General features: G+C 32.5%; 4 protein-coding genes across 5 annotated transcripts; 2 read left to right on the top strand and 2 right to left on the bottom strand.

The window, feature by feature from the left end:
- The first annotated feature begins 4,820 nt into the window (after positions 1-4,820).
- On the top strand, positions 4,821-7,939 carry LOC122592633 (protein-ribulosamine 3-kinase, chloroplastic). The gene is made up of 9 exons (XM_043764915.1): positions 4,821-5,017; positions 5,802-5,955; positions 6,102-6,192; positions 6,372-6,446; positions 6,519-6,607; positions 6,761-6,879; positions 7,190-7,330; positions 7,436-7,512; positions 7,676-7,939. The coding sequence occupies exons 1-9, from the start codon at positions 4,921-4,923 to the stop codon at positions 7,820-7,822; spliced, it is 990 nt and encodes a 329-aa protein (XP_043620850.1). The 5' UTR covers positions 4,821-4,920; the 3' UTR covers positions 7,823-7,939.
- A 1,033-nt stretch (positions 7,940-8,972) lies between these two features.
- On the top strand, positions 8,973-9,633 carry LOC122594177. The gene has a single exon (XM_043766644.1). The coding sequence runs from the start codon at positions 9,090-9,092 to the stop codon at positions 9,555-9,557; it is 468 nt and encodes a 155-aa protein (XP_043622579.1). The 5' UTR covers positions 8,973-9,089; the 3' UTR covers positions 9,558-9,633.
- A 204-nt stretch (positions 9,634-9,837) lies between these two features.
- On the bottom strand, positions 9,838-12,657 carry LOC122593521 (ribosomal RNA small subunit methyltransferase, chloroplastic). Of its 2 annotated transcripts, none has more exons than XM_043765940.1 (10): positions 12,377-12,657; positions 12,135-12,251; positions 11,984-12,040; positions 11,582-11,674; positions 11,378-11,473; positions 11,116-11,200; positions 10,928-10,980; positions 10,456-10,539; positions 10,172-10,282; positions 9,838-10,066 (listed from the first exon to the last, which is right to left on the bottom strand). In XM_043765940.1, exons 1-10 carry the CDS (start codon positions 12,617-12,619, stop codon positions 10,001-10,003), a joined length of 1,005 nt encoding a protein of 334 aa, XP_043621875.1. In that variant the 5' UTR covers positions 12,620-12,657; the 3' UTR covers positions 9,838-10,000. The 2 variants fall into 2 exon arrangements, with proteins under 2 accessions (XP_043621875.1, XP_043621874.1); XM_043765939.1 differs by having other exon boundaries at positions 12,135-12,284; positions 12,377-12,650.
- Positions 12,658-14,186: 1,529 nt separating this feature from the next.
- LOC122594567 (two-component response regulator ARR1-like) lies at positions 14,187-16,576 on the bottom strand. Its single transcript, XM_043767005.1, has 3 exons — positions 16,381-16,576; positions 16,034-16,110; positions 14,187-15,283 (listed from the first exon to the last, which is right to left on the bottom strand). Exons 1-3 carry the CDS (start codon positions 16,571-16,573, stop codon positions 14,345-14,347), a joined length of 1,209 nt encoding a protein of 402 aa, XP_043622940.1. The 5' UTR covers positions 16,574-16,576; the 3' UTR covers positions 14,187-14,344.
- Positions 16,577-22,360: the final 5,784 nt, after the last annotated feature.

Raw genomic sequence — 22,360 nt, 5'->3', positions numbered from 1 at the left:
GTGTGATAATGGTCATGTGCTTGAACAGAGATTTGTAGAGTAGAACAAAAAAGAAGAAGAAGAAAGATGATGATCTGATGTGCATGGTTTTTTTTTTTAAATTAAAAATAGTGGCAATTTATATAAGGCAAAAAGCAACCTTTTATCTCTACTTTTCGAAAGTTTTCCAAATAAAAAAGCCTTATCATATTGATATTTTATATAGAGAAAATGTCATAAATGGTCCCGGTGGTTATTGGTATTTGCATTTTGCCCTCTATATTTTTTTCGATGTAAACAGTCCCTTGGTTTTTTATTCTCGTTACAAACAGTCCATGTCACTAACTTCTGCCGTTAAATCCCTCACGTGATATGCACGTGAGGGCATTTTGGTCTTTTGACATCATAATAAGCCTTTCTTCTTTCTTGTTCTTTCTTCCTGCTTCTCTCTCTCACTATCCCACCCATCTTCTTGCTTCTCTCTCTCAGACCCATCTTCTTCATTCTCCCACTCATCTCAATCCATCAATCATTAACAAAAAACATCTAACCAGAAAATTTCTAAAACCATATCTAACAAATTCATTATAATATCAGTAAATCATTAAAATCTCATTCATTTTATAACATAAATAAATACATATTGATAAATATACAAATATGTTGTTGTTCGATGTCAACAGAGGGGATCATTTATATTGCAAAAAGATGCCATAAATTATTACCGCACTGCATAAAAATAAAACAAATAAAGCTAATAGCAAGTTTCATCTAAATCTATATCATATATAAATCATAAATAAAGTGTTTGCCTAAGATTCACCACTGCCGTTTCCTCGTCGGAAACAATAACCACCATTTTTAATTTTTCCAATTTCATTCCTTTATCACACAATCCCACAATCATAATCTACCTCATTAACAATTGGGTGTCCAAAAAATCAAACGAATCGATGTGAGAAAATATCGGCGATTCCACCCCCACCTTACGTGGCGGCGGTGATAATAAGAACCATTCACCACCATCATCATCATCTTCTTTTTCAGAAGAAACGTGGCAGCAGGAGCCACATCAACAGCCGACAACCTTCGATCGCTAGTCCGATGGTGGTGGTGGTGGTTGGTCGGCGGCAAGTGTTGGTGGTGATTTTAAGGTTTTGAACAGATATGTTTGAACAAAGATGGTGCACGTAGGGAACCAATATCTGTATCCTCAACACTAGTTGCACCTTTTCCCAGATCCGCAAGACCGGAAATTGCTCCGAAGACATGATGATTGTGGCGTTAAATTCTTTTGTTTTGTGGCTTAAGTATGAGAACCTGATCCTCACATCCCCCCATGACTATTCTTATCATATGTAGATCATAATCTCACACCCACACCCACACACATGTGGGGGGTGGGGGGTGATTGGATACTTTGAATACATACCAGGAAGATAGATAGATTTAGAAAAAGAGAAATAGGTAAACTGGTAATTGATATAGAATGATAAATATACACGTGGTTTTATCACAAATAGTCTCTATGATTATAAAATGGATTAAAATGTCCTCATGTGCATATCATGTGAGAGATTTAATGACTAAAATTATGAAACGCCCAACTTTTTTTTTTTTATTTATAAAAACATTTTTTAATAAGATAAACATATAGTATACAACAGGTCCCGACTCTTGAACAAACTAAATAGGGTTAGTCGACTCTAGTAACAGTCATATAACAACTTATAAGTCGAATTTAATTCTGATACAGACTTCAATTCTATGACCATTACAAATTAGACTTCTTCCTCTTTCTGTGGATAGCTCATTTGTTAAAAACAGATTTATAGTTTGAAAGTTATGACCCTTTTTAACTTCTCGACTTACTACCTAACTGCACCAAGTGGCTGTTTTAGGACTCAGTTTTTACCTACTTAGGTGCATCCATTTTGAGCAAATCTTGTATCTTTTGAAAAGCCTAACCCTATACTTTACAAACCTACTTTCAGAATTTTCTAAAACAAAAGACACACAAAGTTACAGGCCTTCAGAAACGACACAGACACATTTCTGGTTGCTGAAATACTTGGAAAAAGTTGCTGAAAGACAGAAAACACCCCTGACTGGTTGTTTTACGACCCACTTTGAACCACTTTTCTTTGGACAAACCCAAACATATCCTATACTGTTTCGAAGCTCTCGGGGTCTACTTTCCAACTCAATAAGCCACTGCTGCTAGAACAGAACCATTGTGAAAATACAGACCTCCAAAGTTGACCCAAAAGTCATTTTTAACATTTTTCTCCAAAATGGACGACTCCTAATTCGACCAAAACTGAATTTTAAAACACCAAAACTTCCAGAAATAGTTAAAGTAATATATGTGATATGATTGAACCTTTCGTTCCTGAATTTGAGCTTAAACGGGCCAACCGGGCCAACCGTGCATTTTATGATTAATAAGACTTTGACTAATCACATTTACATCAAACGATCACCACTATTCCAGAAAAATGCATATCATATCTACTCCATATTCAAGATACGTCTGACTCAAAGTTAACCTTTTAGCTCATGGGATGACATGAATGGGTCATTTACCCAATTAGGGTACAAAACGGGTAAAAGACGACACATTCTTTTTACAAACTATATATGCCCATTACTTTGACCATATTGATACATGTTCTTTTACAAAATTGACACATTAGTTTAAGCCCATACATTGGGTACACAACATGGTTGTTTCCCAACCATTTCCAACAAACCACAAAATGAGTCAATCAACACAATACTAGTTTATCTTTTCTTTTATGGGCGATTTACTTCAAGTGATGCATCAACTCGGCAATTTAAAGAAACTTACAATATGTATAATCCAAATAAATCCACACTAAGCTTTCTTGCCTCTTTTTTCTTTTTCTTTGATCTTTCTTAACATCCGACCCGTTTGCACCTATTAGAATAAAACAACTAAAGGAATAAGCACAAAGCTTAGTGAGCAATATAAGCATCAAACACGCAACTTAACATCTTAACCATGGCAAACATAGGGATTTACAACTCTTATCTTGCAACGGATCCGTGCATATGCAACACATATAACAACTTAGCACATAACAACTTTAATCTAGCAATAAAGCTAGAATATCCCTATGATGCAAGCAACTCTTATCGCATTACACGTAACATAACTATCAAAGAACTATATGACACCTCGGGGTCATATAGTCTAACTGTAACTATCACATGACTACATGACACCTCGGGGTCATGTGGTCATGTGACCCGTCTAATCCCCATATTACTCACCTTTTACGAACAATAACAATGATCACCAAAATTGCTTCCGACTTGTCACCTATACACATTATCACATAGAATCATCAATATAAACAAATTAAAAAGTTTTCTTAACCAGCTTAACTCATCTAGCTTAACAAGACTAGTTTGACTTTTAAAGTCAAATGGTCTCATACTAGTAATACTTTGTCTATAATCCATTTCATTGATTATTCAACTATCACCTTACTTAGTTCATCTTAATAACATCATAAGCAACTTCTTAACACCACTTTACCCATACCCATTTGACGAGTTTGATTTTTTAAAGTTAAACTTAGCTCAACATCATTAGTTTTATCAATAATCTTCTTTATAAATTTGTTATTCCAAATTTCATTTTAATCATATCTATTAACCTATAAACCTTCTACACTAACAAATTCATGGGTTATCTTTATTTCATAAAAATCATACTTTTCCATGATAGTTATCTTGAACATATATCAAAATTCCACTCATATCTTCACTTTACATCAAAGACAACACTTGTTATATTCATAATATCATCTAATAACAAAAACCCATGAATTAATTGACTTAATATCATCATCTTATCTTATAATCATGAAAAACCCTCACTTTTAGGACAAAAGAATAAAGATGGAAGCTTACCTTGTGTTAGGAATGATTGACCTAGCTTGATATCAATATATGAATGATTAATTCAATGACTTATAATTTGAAATCCTTTCTTTCTTCTCTTTCTCGATCTCTCCCTCCTTTTCTCCTGATGTCTCTCTTTCCCTCTCGATCTTTCTTTCTTTTCCTTATATTCTAAAGAGTGTGTATGATATGTATATACCAATAGGTCGGTAAACAGCTCTCAATGTATAACATAAGTCTTGATACTTAAAAAATTCAACTTTTACATAATACAATTTCCACCACATGGACAGTTACTACCTTTTCTAAAATAATAACACAATCATTTTATAATATTAACAGTAATATTACAACCATTATTATAATACCTTAAAATTATGGGGTGTTACAAATTAACAAAAGTTAGTGACAGAGACTGTTGGCAATGAGAATGAAAAACCAAGAGACTGTTTGCAACGAAAAAAAGCACAAGGGGCAAAATGCGAATACCGACAACTACAAGGACCATTTGTAACATTTTCTCTTTTATATATGTTTAACTAACTTATGTAATTTTCGTATTTTCATATTTGAAATGTGTTTAGGAAAAAAAACTAAGTTATGTAAAAACTCCTACTTTCCGTATCTATAGTTTGTTTTATATAATAGAGTTGTGAAAATTGTTAAACTAAACATTTTAATTTTATAGTTAATATTGTAAGCTTAATAATTAAGATATTAAGATTAAGTTAAGCTATATGGTAAAAATGCTATTCCAGAAAAAAAGCTACATGGTAAGAAAAGGTTATTTACAGGGAAAACATGTGAGAAAGAAAATGACATGTAGACTTTATGGGGTTGGAGTCCATATGTTTTGTACGATTGAAGAGGAGGGTTTATATCAAAAGATAAAGTGATAGACCAAACCAAAACCTCCACCAATTGTTACTCATAATGATCAGGGATTAAAAAGGAAAAAAAAAAACATACACACAGTGAGTGTGAAAGTGTGTGTTGAAGACATAAAGAATGGTGGCACATTTAGGTGTCATCTCTTTCTCTACTTCTTGTCAATTCCACCATTCTTCATACCAAATTTCTTTCCGTCTGCATAAGCCCATGGCTAGTAAGTATCTCTGTATATATCAAGATGCTGCTTTTCTTTTTCAACTGTAGTTGCATAAAGTTTCAATTTTTAGCTTTTTCAGACCAAAATAACTTCCAGTTTCATGTGTTTTTGTATCAATTTAGTGAAAAAGATGAAATCTTTATTCAAGATTAGCCTATAGTAGCCAAAAAAGTTTCAATTTTTGAGCTTTTTGAAATCAATCCCACTTATGGTAATTTTTTTCGCAAAGGTAAGGGGTTCAAATTCCGACCCATGTCTTTTTAACCAGTGTTATGTGATTGACCTCTTTCATTTGGTCGTGGGTCGGGTTGGTGGGGGCGGATAATGGGTCGGTTTTCCATTAGTATTTTTTACTAAAGGACTATTAGTTAGATACATTCTGAGGAGATTAGCATTACACTTGATTAATTCCTGAAGATTCATTCCATATTGTTTAAGGTTATGGTTATGCTATACAGTATGATATTAATTTCTGAAACTTGAATGTATGTTTCTTAATGCTATTTGTTTAATGAACTGTCTTGTAATCTGCTGTTATGTTAGAACAATTTATTGAATTTGCTGTCTAAGATAAAAGCTCTCTAAGAACTGCCCTCCATAGTTTTCATGTGTCCCGACCTGTTTCTCGTTGGAAAAAGTGACATAATGATCTTGTAAAAATGTGACATTTATTTGATAAATATCAGATCAATTTATTGATTCACTCTTAATTGTGAAGACCTCAAGATCTTGTAAAACAGTGAACCATCATGATTTATTTAAATCGTTCTCCATTTGGCAGTGGCAACAGTGAGTACGGATCCAGTGCGAGAATGGATTCTAACCGAAGGAAAAGCAACTCAGATAACGGGGATCAGGCCTGTTGGTGGTGGTTGCATAAATCTTGCCAGCAAATACATTACTGATGCTGGTTCGTTCTTCGTTAAGACAAACAGGTTTCTTCTTTAATCCAGCCATGTCATGATCATGAGTTACCTTTTTGTTGATAATTGTATTTTCACTAAAGGAACTTGTTTTAGTCATATTACTTCATTGACATTTGACACAAGAGTTGTACACTTCTGCACAATTTTTTTTTTAGGAGTATTGGACCGGAGATGTTTGAAGGGGAGGCTTTGGGGTTAAGGGCCATGTATGATACAAAATCAATCCGTGTTCCTCAACCTTTCAAGGTGAGATTCCTACAACTGGATTGCTGATAAACAGGAGGAAATTTTGTGATAGTTGGAAAGGGTTGCCTATACAAATTCACACGACACAAACTTTTATCTCCTTGTTCTTTGTGAAATGACTCTTCCCTTTAGAATGATCGAACGCTGTTTTAACTTTATACTTTTTTTGGTACCTGAAGGTCGGTGCACTGCCAACAGGTGGGTCATATATCATTATGGAATTCATTGAATTTGGTTCATCGAGAGGGGATCAGGTAAAAACAGTTTTTGCTTTCTCTCTTTTCAATCATGGTTCAAATTTTATATTTAACTTGCTTTTAGTCTAGTCTATACTAGGGAGGAAGCTTGCAGAGATGCACAAAGCTGCAAAATCAGAAAAAGGTTTCGGGTTTCATGTCGACAATACCATTGGCAGGTATGGTTATCCTTACACACCTTCTGTAGGTTTCTTTTAATATGGTTTCCTTCTGTTATGAATCTTTGTTTTAAGGCACTTACACATACATCTGTTTTGGTATTCTGGACTTAATTGCTCTTAGTTTTAATACACTTGAGTGCCAACATGTAGCACACCGCAGATAAACACATGGACATCAGATTGGATTGAGTTTTACTCTGAGCATCGACTGAATTTTCAACTTAAGCTAGCACAGCAACAATATGGTGATTCATCTATTTACCAAAAAGGTTTGTGATTCTAAACTACCCTCACGGTGTCCATAAAGGATTTCAGTTTCAATATTAACTTTCAAAGTCAAACTAGCAAAAGTTCAACCACCGATTCAAATTGGGTTCTTGGAGTTTTCGTTTTTCATAAAGGAGATGGATTCAGGTTAACTTATTGTCTTACAGTTGCGTTGAATCTGAGATTTTGGTATAACCAAAATGTGGTCAGTTTTTAAATCTAGAAGGTGCATTGTTTGACTTAAATGTCAAACTGTATCTTTTGTTTTGGAACAGTTAAGGTTTCATAATATTGGTTTTCATCTAAATACAGGACAAAGATTAGTGAAAAATATAGGGGTTTTGTTTGAAGATGTGACAATTGAGCCTTGTTTATTACATGGAGATTTATGGAGTGGGAATATTAGTTCTGACAAAAACGGGGAGCCTGTTATACTTGATCCAGCTTGTTACTGTAAGTCCCCTTTCTATAATAAATAAAATGTAAACGCACCTGAAGAAATATTTAAGCCTTTTTCCTTCATATTTAGAATTCTATGTTCTTAAATGTTATATCCAGATGGGCATAATGAAGCAGAATTTGGAATGTCATGGTGTGCTGGATTTGGAGGGTCTTTCTACAATGCATATTTTGAGGTACATGCTTACATTTGCTATATCATTGATTAGTATGTGATATATAACAAATTAGCTATTTAAGTCATTTATAATTACAACATTACAACATAAACAAATGTAACATTCATTATTTATACTTGTGGCGAATGGTGATGTGAACTTAATATGTGTCTTCTTTAAGGTGATGCCGAAACAACCAGGATTCGAGAAAAGAAGAGATCTATATTTGCTATATCATTACTTGAACCATTACAATCTATTTGGTTCTGGTTACCGATCGTCGGCTATGTCTATCATTGATGATTATCTTAGGGTGTTAAAAGCTTAAGGGACTAGAGTATGTACATATTCAACCATTGTACCGTTCTGTTTCTAAACATCGAAATGTATCTTTTGAAGATATATCTATGTAAAATTGAGGCAAGTTAAGCTTGTAATTATTGCATGGTTAGTCTAAGTTACAAGTAGTTTAGTAGTTACCTTAGAGTAAATTTGATCATATTATACAAATTACAAAACATGCAATTTATGCTTAAGCTGCAAATTTTGGATATTGACACATCTTTGATATGCTTTTATATTTTTACATCGCATACATGATTTTTTAGAAGCTAGTGAACATTTTTATTCCCAACTTGATGCAACTTTTTTTTTTTGGATATTTCTGGGTATGAAAAATAATAAATTGGTGATTATCAAGTTCATCACAAAAGCTTTTATTTAAAAGAAAATCCTTTTTGTTGGAAAGGACAAATTATTTTCCAAAAGAAAAATAGGGTGTTCAAAAGTATTAAGTATGTTAAAAAGAGAGGAAAATGATATTGTTACAACAAAAAATTGATTTCTATAACAATACCTGTATCGTTTAGTTATACGATGTGCATTAAAATTTATATGTTTGTCGTAGATGGCTAAAAAAAAAATAGAGGTACTTATTTCACATATTTGAAATTTAAGTAGTTGAACATCTCAAATACAGTACAATTTTTATATCTATACTTTCCTGTTGAATATTACTCTTACTTCTTTAGGGATATATAAATAATCCAAATTGTCTTTCATTAATAAATTATATAATCAATCTTTTATCTTCCAAAATCTCTTTTAAAGCAAATATCGACACTACTTCCACGGCATCGCTACCATTGACATTCTCCGCCATTACTACCAATGGGCTGCTATCAGCACAGGTCGTCACTACCATTACGCACGGCAATGTGTAAGTTGACATGTAAATAAATGTAATAAAGGTTTTTGATCATATGAAATTCTGCTTTTCTTTTTCTTTCCCTTAATAACTGAAATATTGTTAATATAAGATTATCTATTGGCCTAGATCAAAATGGTACATTTGCTAAGTTTTTCAAGATGAAAAAATATCAATTTTACCCTTAGTCCATTACCCTTATTTGTGCGAGATAAAAGATATATAGAAAAAGATGGAAAAGGTAATAGACGTGTCATTCAACTATGATTTATTGTAGTGCAAAAAGGAAAATCCATTCACAAACCTAGAATCATGTCATCAAATTGGAATTGGAGCACCGAACACTAAACTACACGAACACATACACCGACCGTCAAAACATAATAACATGGAGACTGAAATTGAGGCAGTCACAAACCTTGTGACGGCATTAGAAAACGCAAGTTTCATGGCAAAACACCTGCTAACCTCAACCACAACCACACAAGACTCGGCCATCATACACGCTTCCCTAGAAGCCGCACACCGGCACCTTTCTGTCTTCCTCCTCGCTCACAATCCACAACCACACACCTCTGCAGATGATGATGATGATGATTCACCTATGCAATTAGAGCAAGATGAGGATTCGAAAATGATTACTATCGAAAAGGTGGAAGAAGGAATCAAGGATTGTTATATTCACAACAATAAAAATAAGAGACTCAAACGGTCCTTGTCTCCAGCTTCTTTGGCTGCTGGGGAGCTGAGCCAGAGGCTGGAACCGGAGCTCCAAAGTGAATTTGGTAATTATGGTTATGATCCTCATGTAGAAAAGTTGAGAGCTTTGGATCTCATTTATCAGTTTCATTCTTGAATTATTTGATGATATGTTTTTACCTTTGTATTAGATTGTTTTTATCCGTTTATTATCTCCTTTTTCCGATTGTTTTTATGAGTTTAGAACATATACAAATCTTTGAATTTACACTAAAATCGTTCAAATATGAATAACAATATCCAATCCAGACATTAACAGGGTATATGACACAGGTAGGATGTAGAAAAATTTTTCTTCAGAGACTGCCACCCAGATTTCTAATAAAATATTACTCACTAGACATTGGACGAACATCAAATACATTTCCACACACTTGTCTCCTCAAATCTACACAAATACTTCTTACAAGTTTACAACATTTGTACCATACAAGTATACAACTTTGAATGTTGTAGTAGCTTACAAGGATGAGAGATCCATCAAGTACAATTTTCCTACCTATGCTCAATACAAAGGAGTATCTATAAATACAATTTGTGTTATGCATCTACAATCAAATTATGCAACTTTACAAAATCTTCTAGTGTCAGTTCTTCTGGCCTTGACTGCATCAATCAATACATAGGTTAATCAGCATTCAAGTTAATTATTAAGTTGTGCTTTAAGCTAAAGATTGAGATCAAGATTGCACAAATATTGTAGATACTTACAGTAGCATGAAGACCAATGTTTACAAGAGCTTCCTCAATCTTTAGAGAGGATGTTATGTGTTGGAGTGTTTTCCGCAGCATCTTACGTTTCCCATTAAATGCAGAGTGAACCTACACAAACCAGACAATGATTATTTACAGGTTTGAATCATATGATGGTTCCCATTTTAATTTGTTAAAGCTAATTCGAAAAATGAGAGTCATGATCACATCACATGGATAAGATGCAGTAAACGAATTATTTCAGAAGTAGTATACGGAACAGACTATGTTCAAGTACAAACCATTGAAAAGAAGCTCTTGGTTGATGACACTTGGGGGTAGTCTACTTCTTGCTTCAGTCTAAACACAACAACAGCTGCATCTACCTACAGAAACAAAGGAAACATCACTATAACATGAACAGATTTAGCAAGAAAGTTTTAATAATATTCGCAGCATATAAGATACAAAAAAAAAAAAATTAAAAAATTAAAAAAAAATCGGTCAACTGTTTATGCAAGATGTTAATTGCTTGTGAATTTTATTTTTTTTATTTGTTGAGTTACTATTGATTACATGCTTCTCATAAAAGATTATGTAAAACTACATTTAAAGCAATACATATACAACTAAACAAGTCATTTCAAAACTTTCAATAACAAGGATTCAAATCTAACAATGAAATAGTTCTGGATTGTACAAATCTGTGTAAATTATAGATTGGTTGTTTAGTATTATTATCGATAACTCTAAAGAAAATCACTGATCACTTACTTTAGGTTGAGGAAAGAAGTTTTCCCTTGGGACCTTGAATATGTATTCAGGATCTGCAAGAAAAGGTTTAACCCAAACAACAAAAAATTACAAAAGAAGAAGAAAGTCTATTCAACCCCAAAGATAACCAACAGGCAACAACGGGTCGATGTTTTCTTTCACATGAACATTTGATAATGCAGCATTACCTGAGTAAAAGTTAATGAAGATATTGATGGGCCGGTATTCATGAGTCCTCAAAGATGAGTCCACCATACGCAAAGCGGTTTCATCCTAAACAATTTCAATCACAAAGAACATGGTAACAATTTCATATCAGAAAACATCATCCCGAATATAATGTGAGATAGGAAGTATTCCACATTTACCTATTTCAACATTGACAAGAAAACAGTTAATAAGAAACACGAGATGCTTAACAAAAAAAAAAGAAGAAAAAAAGAATCAAACCTGGAGTAATAAGACTACATCCGAGAAGATATCACCCATTGGAAGAAGTTGTTTAACTATATCAGTACTTATATTGAACGGTATATTGGCAACTACCTGCAATCCAATTAGAACAAAACAAAACGCATTTTGTTTAGAACCACCCATGAGGTTATCTATCTTATATAGTTATATAGCACATAAAATATCAAAAATTTCCTCCACCTTTGCATATGGATTTGAATCTGAGGAATCACTTCCCATGTATGACGACAACTCAGATCGGAGATGGCATTTTGTAAAGTCGTCTTGTATCACCTACAAAATCGATCTACATGTTCATGTAATTTGTTATGCCTAAACATTCAATGGTAATAGCTTATTTTAGTGGTTTCAACTTTGGCCAGCCCTTACGTAGCTCAGACGCTCAGTTGGTTCCAGGAGGAACGACTTTGTGAAAACGGTCAGGTTTTTCAGAATAGGCAAAAACTCTCCTCATATGGCCTATAAAGAACATAAGCTTCACATTGACATTCCCTTGGGGCGGTGTGTATGGACTGGTCAGTGTTGCCAGTCATCAAAGTTTTACGAGTAACATATCTAAGGTAAAAACATATACAAGAGTACCTTCACACGATTAGTACTAGCGAAACGATCTGTAACAAGTGCAGCCATATAAGGATCCTACATACATCACAAAGAAAAACAACATTCACAATGCACGCTCAAAGATTCAGCAGAACCGTTATAGAAAAAAGAAAGACCGAAGCTTTAGAACCTTTTCAATAGCAAGAACATTTGCACCAGACTCAACAAGAACATTCGTAAGCGACCCAGTTCCAGGACCGATTTCAAGAACAATATCACCATTACCCACATTGGCAGCATCAACAAGCTGTTCATTTACTTCACCATTTAACATATAATGCTACATAACAACAACAAAAACAAAAAATAAATGTCACCTTTTTCACACCCACTAACTGTTTGACGAAATGCCTCAAAGACAAAAACGATTACCTGACCAAGGGCCTTTCGTGGGGTTCGGCCTTTGGAATTGAGGGCTTTGAGAGTGGCATGATAATCGTCTGGTTCTTTGATTTTGATTTTGGTTATTCTGGGTTTTATTTTTCTGGGTTTATCTGTATTACTATTATTATTATTGACAATACATACAAGTGTGTGTGATATTGAGGAGGTGTAGCGAATGGGTGTCAAAGATGAAGGAACTGGCGGGAGGTTTTGTAACAGGAAAGTCGTCATCTTCTTCTTGTGTGGAATTGCAATGAAATTCCAACAAGGATATATATATGTGACCTTCCATATACTAAAGTAACCATAAGGAGTGAGGGTAAGATATTTTTCTTAGAAAAATTTATCTATCTGAAAACTCAACATGGTAAATGATATTGCTGTCATACAATTTAGATTTCTACAACAATATTTATATCATAGTTGTATTATATGCATTATAATTCGTATTTTTTATTTTGCATCATTCAATTATACTATTTGTATTATAATTCGTATTTTTTTTATTGTAAACGACTAAATTTTATTGTATGAATATCACTTCCCAAAATGTAAATATCAGTGCTAAACTGCCAACGAATTTTGAGGTATTACTCTTCAAGGAATTTCAATCATAAGTTTTTCATTACTAATACCATCTAAAATATCTTTCACAACGTATGATAATATAACCATTATAAATGAGCCTTTTTTACGAAGGTTTCACTCAAAACTTTTATGGAGGTTTCATCAAAATTTTATACTGTATGATCTTTGTAAAAATTTATTTCATGAAATAGCCATGTGTATAGCATATAATCTAGTGGATATGTGGACTCATGTTGAAATTTTTCTTAGTTTTAGCTTTATTGTTTTACAAAACGTATTATAAATATAAATTTGAGTCCATTTATGTATAGCGTGCTCACAAGAAAATGGATCGGGGAGAGTATTGTCATAGCCATAAAACAAACTTTTATTTATAACTAGAATATGCCGACTATGTGACATTTTCTTTCATGTTTAAGAAACTTGAAACTTTTTTCAAAGGATGACCTTCTAACTTCTAAGAGCATTTCTTTCACTTTTCATGATTATATTGAGAGTGTATCTAAAACAACTTTTACTTTAACAAGTTGAAATATGTCAATAATGATAACAAACTTTTCAATAATTATTTTAGATGAAAAAGTCTTTCATAAACTGACTATTGCCCTAAAAGACACAAAAGGTTGTACTTTGCATAACCTTTTTCTCTTCTGTGTGAAGATCCTCACAAGTTGGAAATAACTTGAGGGGTCAAGTTAGAACAATCTTGACATTTGACTTTAAATCAAGAGTTAAGATTAAAATATATTAAAGGTCAAAATTTTACAAACTTAACTAGTTGAGTTGGGTAAGTTAAAGAATCACATCCCCTCCTCATGTAAACGTGTGGTCTTCTGAGTTTGAATCTTAAAGGGACTTGTTAGCTTTTTTTTTTTTTTTTTTTTTTTTTTTTTTTACTTTGAAGAGCGAGTTAGTAATTAGTAGTTTGTAGTTGGCATTCGAAATATCACAGTGACATCCAATTGGGCCGTATGCGGTGTTCAAACCACGTATGTCTGTGATGAAATTCAGGACTCTCGGAAACCCCTCTAATAATTCCCTTCTACAAATGTAGAAAGTGAGATTTAAACCTTGTGAATTTCTCGAAACCTTACTAAATGTAGGACTTGTTAGCTTATTGGTACATTTCAAAGTTTCATGGGTGATTTTATATATAACTCGACAATTGACACAAACAAATGATCAAATGTTTCGCCATTTGCCATCCGTCTATATATTATTTCATGTTATTATTAAATCTACAGTGACTTTCGTACTTTATTTCATAGCCCCCAAAATGTATAATATGAAATTTTGGGAATGATGATATAGTTACTTGTTACATGTTTGACCCCAAGAACTCAAAATCAAATTACGTATTCCTTTGATCTAAGTCAACTCTTGATGATCAAAGAGTAAATCATCAAAAACAGATATTGCACTTGTATCAACTCCATAGTCATCTACTACTGTCCCCAGTTCACAAATATCCGGAGGAAGAGACGTTGAGGAGAAATCGCTAAAGATTTCAGCATTTGTATTGGTATCATTTCCTGATGGTGGCAGCTGAGGAGAAAAGGCGGGTGACTCAGCCCAGTTGGTCCACTGAAGTCCTGTAGATTGTGGCTGAGCCATGATGCCCGAATGCTGCTGCTCCTGACAAGTGAAACCAAACGGCTCATCACAGTTGGTCCATGGTGTGGCTACAGATGATGGCTGCTCAGTGAAGTTACTTGACCCTAGGGGTGGCATGGGTTCATCAAGGTCTAGAAGAGCAGCTAACGAAGACAGCTGAGCGTTGAATTTAACTGGCCCGTTCCCTGGTGGTGCAGAGCTGACTGAAAGTGACTGGCAATGGCTAGAATCACCCGTTCCAATTTCAGGAACAGAAACTTGTTGATGAACCGATGAGAATTGGATGCAACTCTTGTTTAAATGATTGTTTTCTCCAAACATGACGGATTTCCCATCACGGGTCAATCTAAATCCAGCAAAACTTGTATTTGACTGCACCAACCTACTGTCTCCAATACTAAAAAGAACGTTTTTCTTTTGGTCGCCATACACTCTGAAGTTATGGTCGGGTTTTAGCTGGATTGTACTTAGAAGGGATGTATAGTTTTGTTGAGGCAACCTTGCTCTTGATTTGTAACTATTTAAATCAAAATGCCTTGTAGTAGTAGTAGTGTTTCTTGGTCCCATTTGAAAAGGGTTCCAATGAGATTGTTGAAGATTTTCTTGTGGAATATTGAACCCGAAAGGGTAAGTGAGATCATATAATGAACCTGTAAAGCCTTCTTGTGCTCGTTTCATACACATTCGGTACTTCTGCAACATATGAACCATGTCATCAGCCCATCCTTTTCTTCAAATTATGTTAATATACATAAAACCATATGAATATATGCAATATTTTAGAGTGTTATGTTTCTTGTTATAAATTATAATGGTCTGTTTGCTATTTCCTACAAACTGAAACAATGGGCAATGGATTATAGATTATTAATAGAGGAGATCACCATCTAATTAGTAAACAATCCTAATTAACTTTAATGACCAGACATGTGAGTTACTATACGCTCAAACTGACTAATAAACTGGAATTGCTACAAGATTTAAATCCACAACGAAAACGTTGTATAATACTGATAGGTGAAGAGCTTGTTAGTAACACTTATGGATTTATTATTTTTCAAGCTACATTGGTGAACATCAGGAGTTCCTCACAATGCTTGAGAGTTTATATGTTGTTTTAATTAGAAACATATCATGTACCATGTTTCTAAAATGCTCATCACTCTATGAATTATTACCTCATATCTTTATATTTAATGACTAATAAATGTGTATATTTCATGATTGTATAATTGGTAAACATGATCCTCTTAATTACTCAGATATTTAATTACTTGTTTAATTGCTCTTAAGAAGTTATCACTATGCAGCATGCTTAATTAAATTTCCTTTTTACTTCTTCACTATTCCATATAAATCCCAAAACAAAAAAAATGCCAAACAATGTATAAACTGTAAATATAATGCATTTAAAACAGAAATTTAAAGTAGCAAGTTAAAGACCTGCAGATGACTAGCCACATTTTCTCTTGTCAATCCTGGAACATTCATGAGCTCAACTATCTTCTTTGGAAAAGCCTCTGAATCCCAAAACAAAGAAAATAAATATAACTGAATTGAGACACAAATTAAGAGAAAATAAAACTAAAACAACTTCATCATGTATCGATCTATAATGAATACGAAATGTTTTTGATCAAAATGCGTTCAATATTCAGTGACTCGTTTGTCGTTAGTCAGAATCAACAGAGAATCATCCACTAAGGACAAACGAGTCGAATCGCTTTATTTTCTATGACAACCAAATAAGCTCTTTTCATAGAAGAAGCATATCAAGGATTATATCTTACTATCATGCCCTAACTTAGCAACAGCTTCTAAGAATTTTTGATGCATCTCCTTAGTCCACACAACCCTTGGTTTCTTTTCAACACTTCCATTTTGTTCATCGTTCTCTGTTGTTCTTTTACTACCTGCATTTTCCACACGTACCATATTTGCAGATAATGATCCTCTTTTTATCTTTTTCTCGTGCCAACGCATTTGCCCAAAGATTATTCATTTCACTCACACTCAGAGATTTCATAAAATACACCGTTACACCGCTAGTATCGCCTCTTGAACCATTCTTTATATCATCCGCATCTGGGGACATCACTACATCATATATATTAAGCAAGTTATCAACAAAAAAAAAAAAAAAAAAAAAAGTAAAAGAAAAGAGAACATGGGACTATGCAAGAAACATCAACTATTGAAAGAATTTAGCATATGAACACAAAAAATAAGGATGATCATGAAACTTACAAATAACTTTCAGGTTGAATTTCTTTTCTATATGTTCAATAATCCCATATCTACTGGCATACGTTCTGTGAACGTTTGTTAATAATAATTCTATTGTATCCGCCTTCTCCCTGATAATATTCACTGCATCCGTTTCTCTGTCGTAACTAAAAGCTGTTTAGACAAATGGTTAATCAAATTAGAGCATCCCTAAAGCTAGAACCAATCTCTATAAAAAGAGATTTCACAAGAAACAAGTGATGTGATCAATAAATATAAGAGCTCTTATGGGCATACCTTCATAACGACAATGGTCAAGCATATCGGAAACAATATCACGACAAACATAGTCATCGTTCACTAGCAATATGCATATATCTTTAGCTTGAATAGATTGAGTGTATCTTCCAAGTGAATTAGTTCTCATTTTCTTGATTGAAAGGGGGATCAGAAGTGAAACAAGAATTATGTTAATTTGGTGACTAAGGTGTAACATATAGGGCATGTCTTGTTAAAGATTAGGAAGACATGATTATTGAGATTTATTTCCATTGAGTTGGTTCTTATATATGTATATATATGCATATATTGCTAGGAAATAAGGTTGTTTCTCATGCATAAGAGTTGGCTCTGACATTAATAAGGGTAATTAAGGACAGGGAAAAAGAATTACACTTTAACCACGTGATTTACTAATCTCTGAGGATTGATGGGTGTCATAGACACATTTCCTGTACTCTTTTGTCATACACAAATAGTTTGATCTATTTTTACTGTGTCGTTTGACCCCAAGTCGATCATTTCAGCTTAATAGATACTATTTTGTAGTTTATATATATGTGATACCATATTACTATTTCTTAATTTTTACTTAGTGAGATTGTAAAAAAAAAAAATTCCAAATTGTACCCATGGTAAGTGGGTGATATGTACACCACCAGTTTTTGACGATACATCATCAAATGTGATTTACTATATTGTACAGTACAACAATGCAAAAACACATTTGGTGTACGTCTATGAAAAAGGTAGAGATCCTAATGCTTGATTATTTTATGGGTTACAACAGATTATAAATACGTTACCACATCATCGAACGAGTGATCATCCATAATTGCTTGTACAAAAGCTTTGGTTAACTTGTAGTGTATTTAGTTTCACCAAAAAGAATCAATTATGAAAGATAGAAAAATTGGAATGTACGGTAATAAGTCATGACAAAATTGACATATCTGCCAGAAGTACCAGAAAAGCATCAAACTAAATATTTATGCCATATATAGCCCATCTAATAATTTTCTCAATATTTTAGATAGACTGCTACTATAGCTTTTTAGAGCAAAATTGAATAAGTAACAAGCAATTAAATTATGTTAAACTTTGTGAAATTAAGCACCATTCTAAAAGCCATGTAACTACGAGTATAATGTAAGGGGTGTTTAGTTCAAGACAAGGAATGGGAAAGGTAATAGGAATAAAAAAATATAATGAGCATTATATAATATTATTTCACCATTGATGTTGCTTGGTTAATAAAACTATCAACTATCCACATAATAACACATACACACGAACACAACTAATAACAACAACAACAACAATAATCATGATTTTTGTGATTACTTTGTTATCATTTTATTAACGTACATAAGGATAAATATACAAATATTTTAAATATCTAGATTTGTTATTTTTGCTTTACTGGGTGCCTTTGAAACATTTTATAGTTAACGCATAAGAATATAATTAGATTGCATATTACGTTCTATAACATATATGTGGTAGTATAGATCAATCAGATTGTATAGTAAAAATTATTTATAATTTACTATTATCATTTTATCAATAAAATAAAAACATATAAAAATTATTGTTAAACTTTTTGTGTAAAATAGAAAAAAAAAATCAAATATAGTAACCGTCAAATCGTCAATTATATTGGAGAGAAATAAGAAAGCATGGGATAGTTGTCATTACCTAGTCTATTACCCCCAATTTTATAGGTAATGGGGTATTACTTAGTAATGGGCAATGATTAATTAGGTTAAATCTAAACATGCAATATTAATGACTATGATTACCATTACTTACCTCTTAATACCTCCAACCAAGTATAATTAGGATTGTTAGCGCATATATTTTCAAGAAACGGGGATTTTTTAAGTTATACAACGAGGTGACTAGCTATGATGGTTTAGATTCAACATCTTGCTCGACTTAATTAATAGAAAATTGACAAGTGCGTAGTAAACTATAAACGAAATTGTTGTCGCTTTGTTTGAATTCTTTTAAGCAATGGAAACACAAAATATCTAAGAGTACATTACTACGTTTACAGCGATTTGCTTGATCCGACAATGTGTTGAAATAAAGTCGTTTTGGAAAGGGTAAACGGGCCTAACTGTAATTTAGTTCACATGATCTTTGGGCTCTCGATTCTTGGATCTATTTTTTTAATATACTTTTACTTTTGGGCTATGTTATGGTCTCTTGCGGGCCTGTTTAATCCAATGAAAGACATGATCCTTTAATCGGATTATTAAACACAATAACACATCGATACGAGGATACGAATATAATTTTTTTGATTTTATTTAGTTTTAAATAGAATTTTGAGACACTATATAAATATTCAAATTTTATTTTTTATTTTATTATTGTAAAGGATTAAGAGGCCACGTTATCTCACGCACGTATCACACAAAAATTTACTTGTATATCTACTAGGGAACATCCTCATGTTCTATAATATTTTCTTGTCATTACATTATTATAGATTGAGTTTGTGATTTTTGGTTTCATGTATGATTCTCGGACTAAAAACATTGTATTCGAATCATGTGTTGTATGACATTCTTCAATACATGTATTGAAAATAATAAGGATCCAATGTTTGACCATGCTTTTATCGTTTCCTATAACATAAAAAAATACCATTTCTTTAATTTATATGTACATAGGCGAATACACACAATAAATTTAATATAAATATATATATACGAATATATGTATACTAATATTTATGGGAGAGGATTTCTCCAACTTGCCTAAACATGATATAACGGGTTTAACTTTGTTATGTTAATGATATTTTGTTAGTAGATACTTGTAGAGTGACGTTTCTCTACTTTGAAGTGTGTATCTAAAAATAGTGACACAAACAAACACATACAAAAATGAATAAGAATATAATAAGAGATTAAATGTATATGACATATATCAATCAAATAAACATGTTTGTAGTCTGTAGAGTGTAGACATATTAATCTTATAGTTTAATTTCTAGACAGAGTAACAGACCCAAGCCATACTAGCTAGCATTTAGTGAAGCTCAAGCATACTTCAAAACCCAAACAAACATATGACATCAATACCGTCACATAAAGCAAATCAACACAACTGCTATGGACGGATTTTTTGAGGGGAAGGGGTTCCAGCCATCCAAGTATGGAAAAGGGAATATAAGGTTATCCGGCTTAGGTGTGGAACCCCTCACATATTAACAGTGGCGAAGCCAACATTGTGATTTAGGAAGGGCCAAAAAAAAAAAAATGTAGTCACACTAGTCGAACAATAACACAATATGAATTTAGTTTATATATATATAGTAGACATATATATTGACAAATAATAACAATATAAGATCACTATAAAACTGTACCAAGACACAACATTACAATAGCTAAACACTATTATTACAACAACCTAGCTACACTCTTTAGAAATATCTTGAAACCATAGTTGTCGAAACCGTATGAGTCACGAGTCGACTCCTACGAGTCAAGTCAAAACCAAGTAAAAACGATACCACTTGGTGGATGACTCAACCTTGCTCTAGACTCTTAGCATTATTCGTATTTTTGTTGTGCGAGTTGGTTTGAGTTATGTTTCAAGTCACGAGTTATAAACTAAATATGTTTTTAATCAACTATTTAAAATAAATTGAAACATTCCAGGCCAATTCTAAATAAAAAATACAATAAAATAATACAACACAAACAGCTAGTAAAATAATGACATTTTTATGATAAAAACTATACATAATACTTAGGACAGTATTTATTAATTAGATTAACTCTAATAATTATATTTAATGGACGAGTTAAAGTCGTAAATTCATAAAAATGAAGGTTCAATTTGCATGAGGTTCTGCCTTTTAGCTTTTTTAACTTGCAACCTAGCTTCCTTTGATACTTATACAGAGATCAGACCACGTAAACATTTTGACCAATGATAACAAGTAGTCAAATAGGAATACTCAATTAAATGAGTTGCTTAGAGTTTTCAAAATGCTTACATAGGATGGACCAAGTGAGTTGATAGATCATAAAATATAACAAATCCCATATAACATATTATTGTAGCTTGTAACCTTGGGATGGGCCGTGGCCCATTCTATGTCAAAGGTGGCTCCGCCACTGCATATTAATATTTTATTATTTCTTTTTTAATAAATAAATGCATGGCCCTCATATTTTCATGGAATAAAAAAACAATATGTGAGTGTTTCACACCTAAGCTTAGATACCCGACAACCTTATATTCCCATCCTCATATATATATAATATATATATATATATATATTTCTTTTTATTTAAGGAAAATGATAAATTCTCCTAAAATAATAGCTTAAGAATACTCTTAATTATTAGATTGTAACATGTGGCAAATTTAGGGGGTAAGATTAATAAAGAGAATTAGTAGATAACACTTATCATGTTTTAAAGCTTTTAAGAGGATTAATTATTTTTCTTTTTTTTGACTGTAGTTTTTTAATTAGGTAGTAACAATTTATTCTAGTTAATTTTGTTTTTTCTTATATTGCACTTTAGCTCTGCTCTTCAATAATAACTGCTCAAGTCCCATCAATTAATATCTAAGACTTTATGTAAAAATAGATACACAAGGTTTTGATTATTATTCATACAATTGATGACATTTTGGCTACATATATATTTGCATACCCAAGTGAGTCAATACTTGGGTGTTTGATATGATGGAATGGAAGGGGGGAAAAGGAATGAGAAAGACTTCACTTGTTTGTTTGGAATGAATAAAGAGAATGAGAAAGAAAAATGTGAATCAATTTCATTCCCCCTATTCTTTACAAATTGTAGAGAATGGGTGAGAATGAAAAAAAAAATCTTTTTAAGATGTTATATGTAATAAATGTACTATTATTTAAAAAAATTATTTTTTTATATATTCATTCTCTGTGAGTATCAAACAACAGAATCCATTATCTTTCCAAATATTCATTATCTTTCACTATTTTTATTTTCTATTACATTTTCATTCTTTATGATTCCCTCTTACCGAATACCAGGAAGCAACCGGAGCTATTTGGGGTACTTAATTAATTAGGTTTAATTTTAATATTTATATATCTACAAACATACATGCTTGTATAATAATAATATAATCACACTCAGGTAATTAAAACAATATAAAAACTATGTACACGTTTTCACCCGGTACGTAGTCAAAACCTTCACTCTCATCTTCTCTAGTAATGTAATAATTAAATTAAATTAAATTAATTAG

This window comes from Erigeron canadensis, chromosome 3 (genome assembly GCF_010389155.1).
Source record: "Erigeron canadensis isolate Cc75 chromosome 3, C_canadensis_v1, whole genome shotgun sequence".
NCBI lineage: Eukaryota > Viridiplantae > Streptophyta > Magnoliopsida > Asterales > Asteraceae > Erigeron > Erigeron canadensis.
Note: the sequence above shows the minus strand (reverse complement) of the source record. Positions and strands in the feature narration are given on the sequence as shown.

What these genes read in the sequence shown, in the direction of transcription:
- LOC122592633 (XM_043764915.1), top strand. Translation starts at nt 4,921, where the DNA reads ATGGTGGCACATTTAGGTGTCATCTCTTTCTCTACTTCTTGTCAATTC. An exon ending in TTCATCTATTTACCAAAAAG is followed by an intron (nt 6,880 to 7,189) that starts GTTTGTGATTCT and finishes ATCTAAATACAG; the next exon opens with GACAAAGATTAGTGAAAAAT. An exon ending in TCTACAATGCATATTTTGAG is followed by an intron (nt 7,513 to 7,675) that starts GTACATGCTTAC and finishes GTCTTCTTTAAG; the next exon opens with GTGATGCCGAAACAACCAGG.
- LOC122594177 (XM_043766644.1), top strand. Translation starts at nt 9,090, where the DNA reads ATGGAGACTGAAATTGAGGCAGTCACAAACCTTGTGACGGCATTAGAA.
- LOC122593521 (XM_043765939.1), bottom strand. Translation starts at nt 12,619, where the DNA reads ATGACGACTTTCCTGTTACAAAACCTCCCGCCAGTTCCTTCATCTTTG. An exon ending in CTAGTACTAATCGTGTGAAG is followed by an intron (nt 11,675 to 11,983) that starts GTACTCTTGTAT and finishes TCGATTTTGTAG; the next exon opens with GTGATACAAGACGACTTTAC. An exon ending in ATGTAGTCTTATTACTCCAG is followed by an intron (nt 11,201 to 11,377) that starts GTTTGATTCTTT and finishes GAAATTGTTTAG; the next exon opens with GATGAAACCGCTTTGCGTAT.
- LOC122594567 (XM_043767005.1), bottom strand. Translation starts at nt 16,573, where the DNA reads ATGCGTTGGCACGAGAAAAAGATAAAAAGAGGATCATTATCTGCAAAT. An exon ending in TGCTAAGTTAGGGCATGATA is followed by an intron (nt 16,111 to 16,380) that starts GTAAGATATAAT and finishes TTTGGGATTCAG; the next exon opens with AGGCTTTTCCAAAGAAGATA. An exon ending in ATGTGGCTAGTCATCTGCAG is followed by an intron (nt 15,284 to 16,033) that starts GTCTTTAACTTG and finishes CATATGTTGCAG; the next exon opens with AAGTACCGAATGTGTATGAA.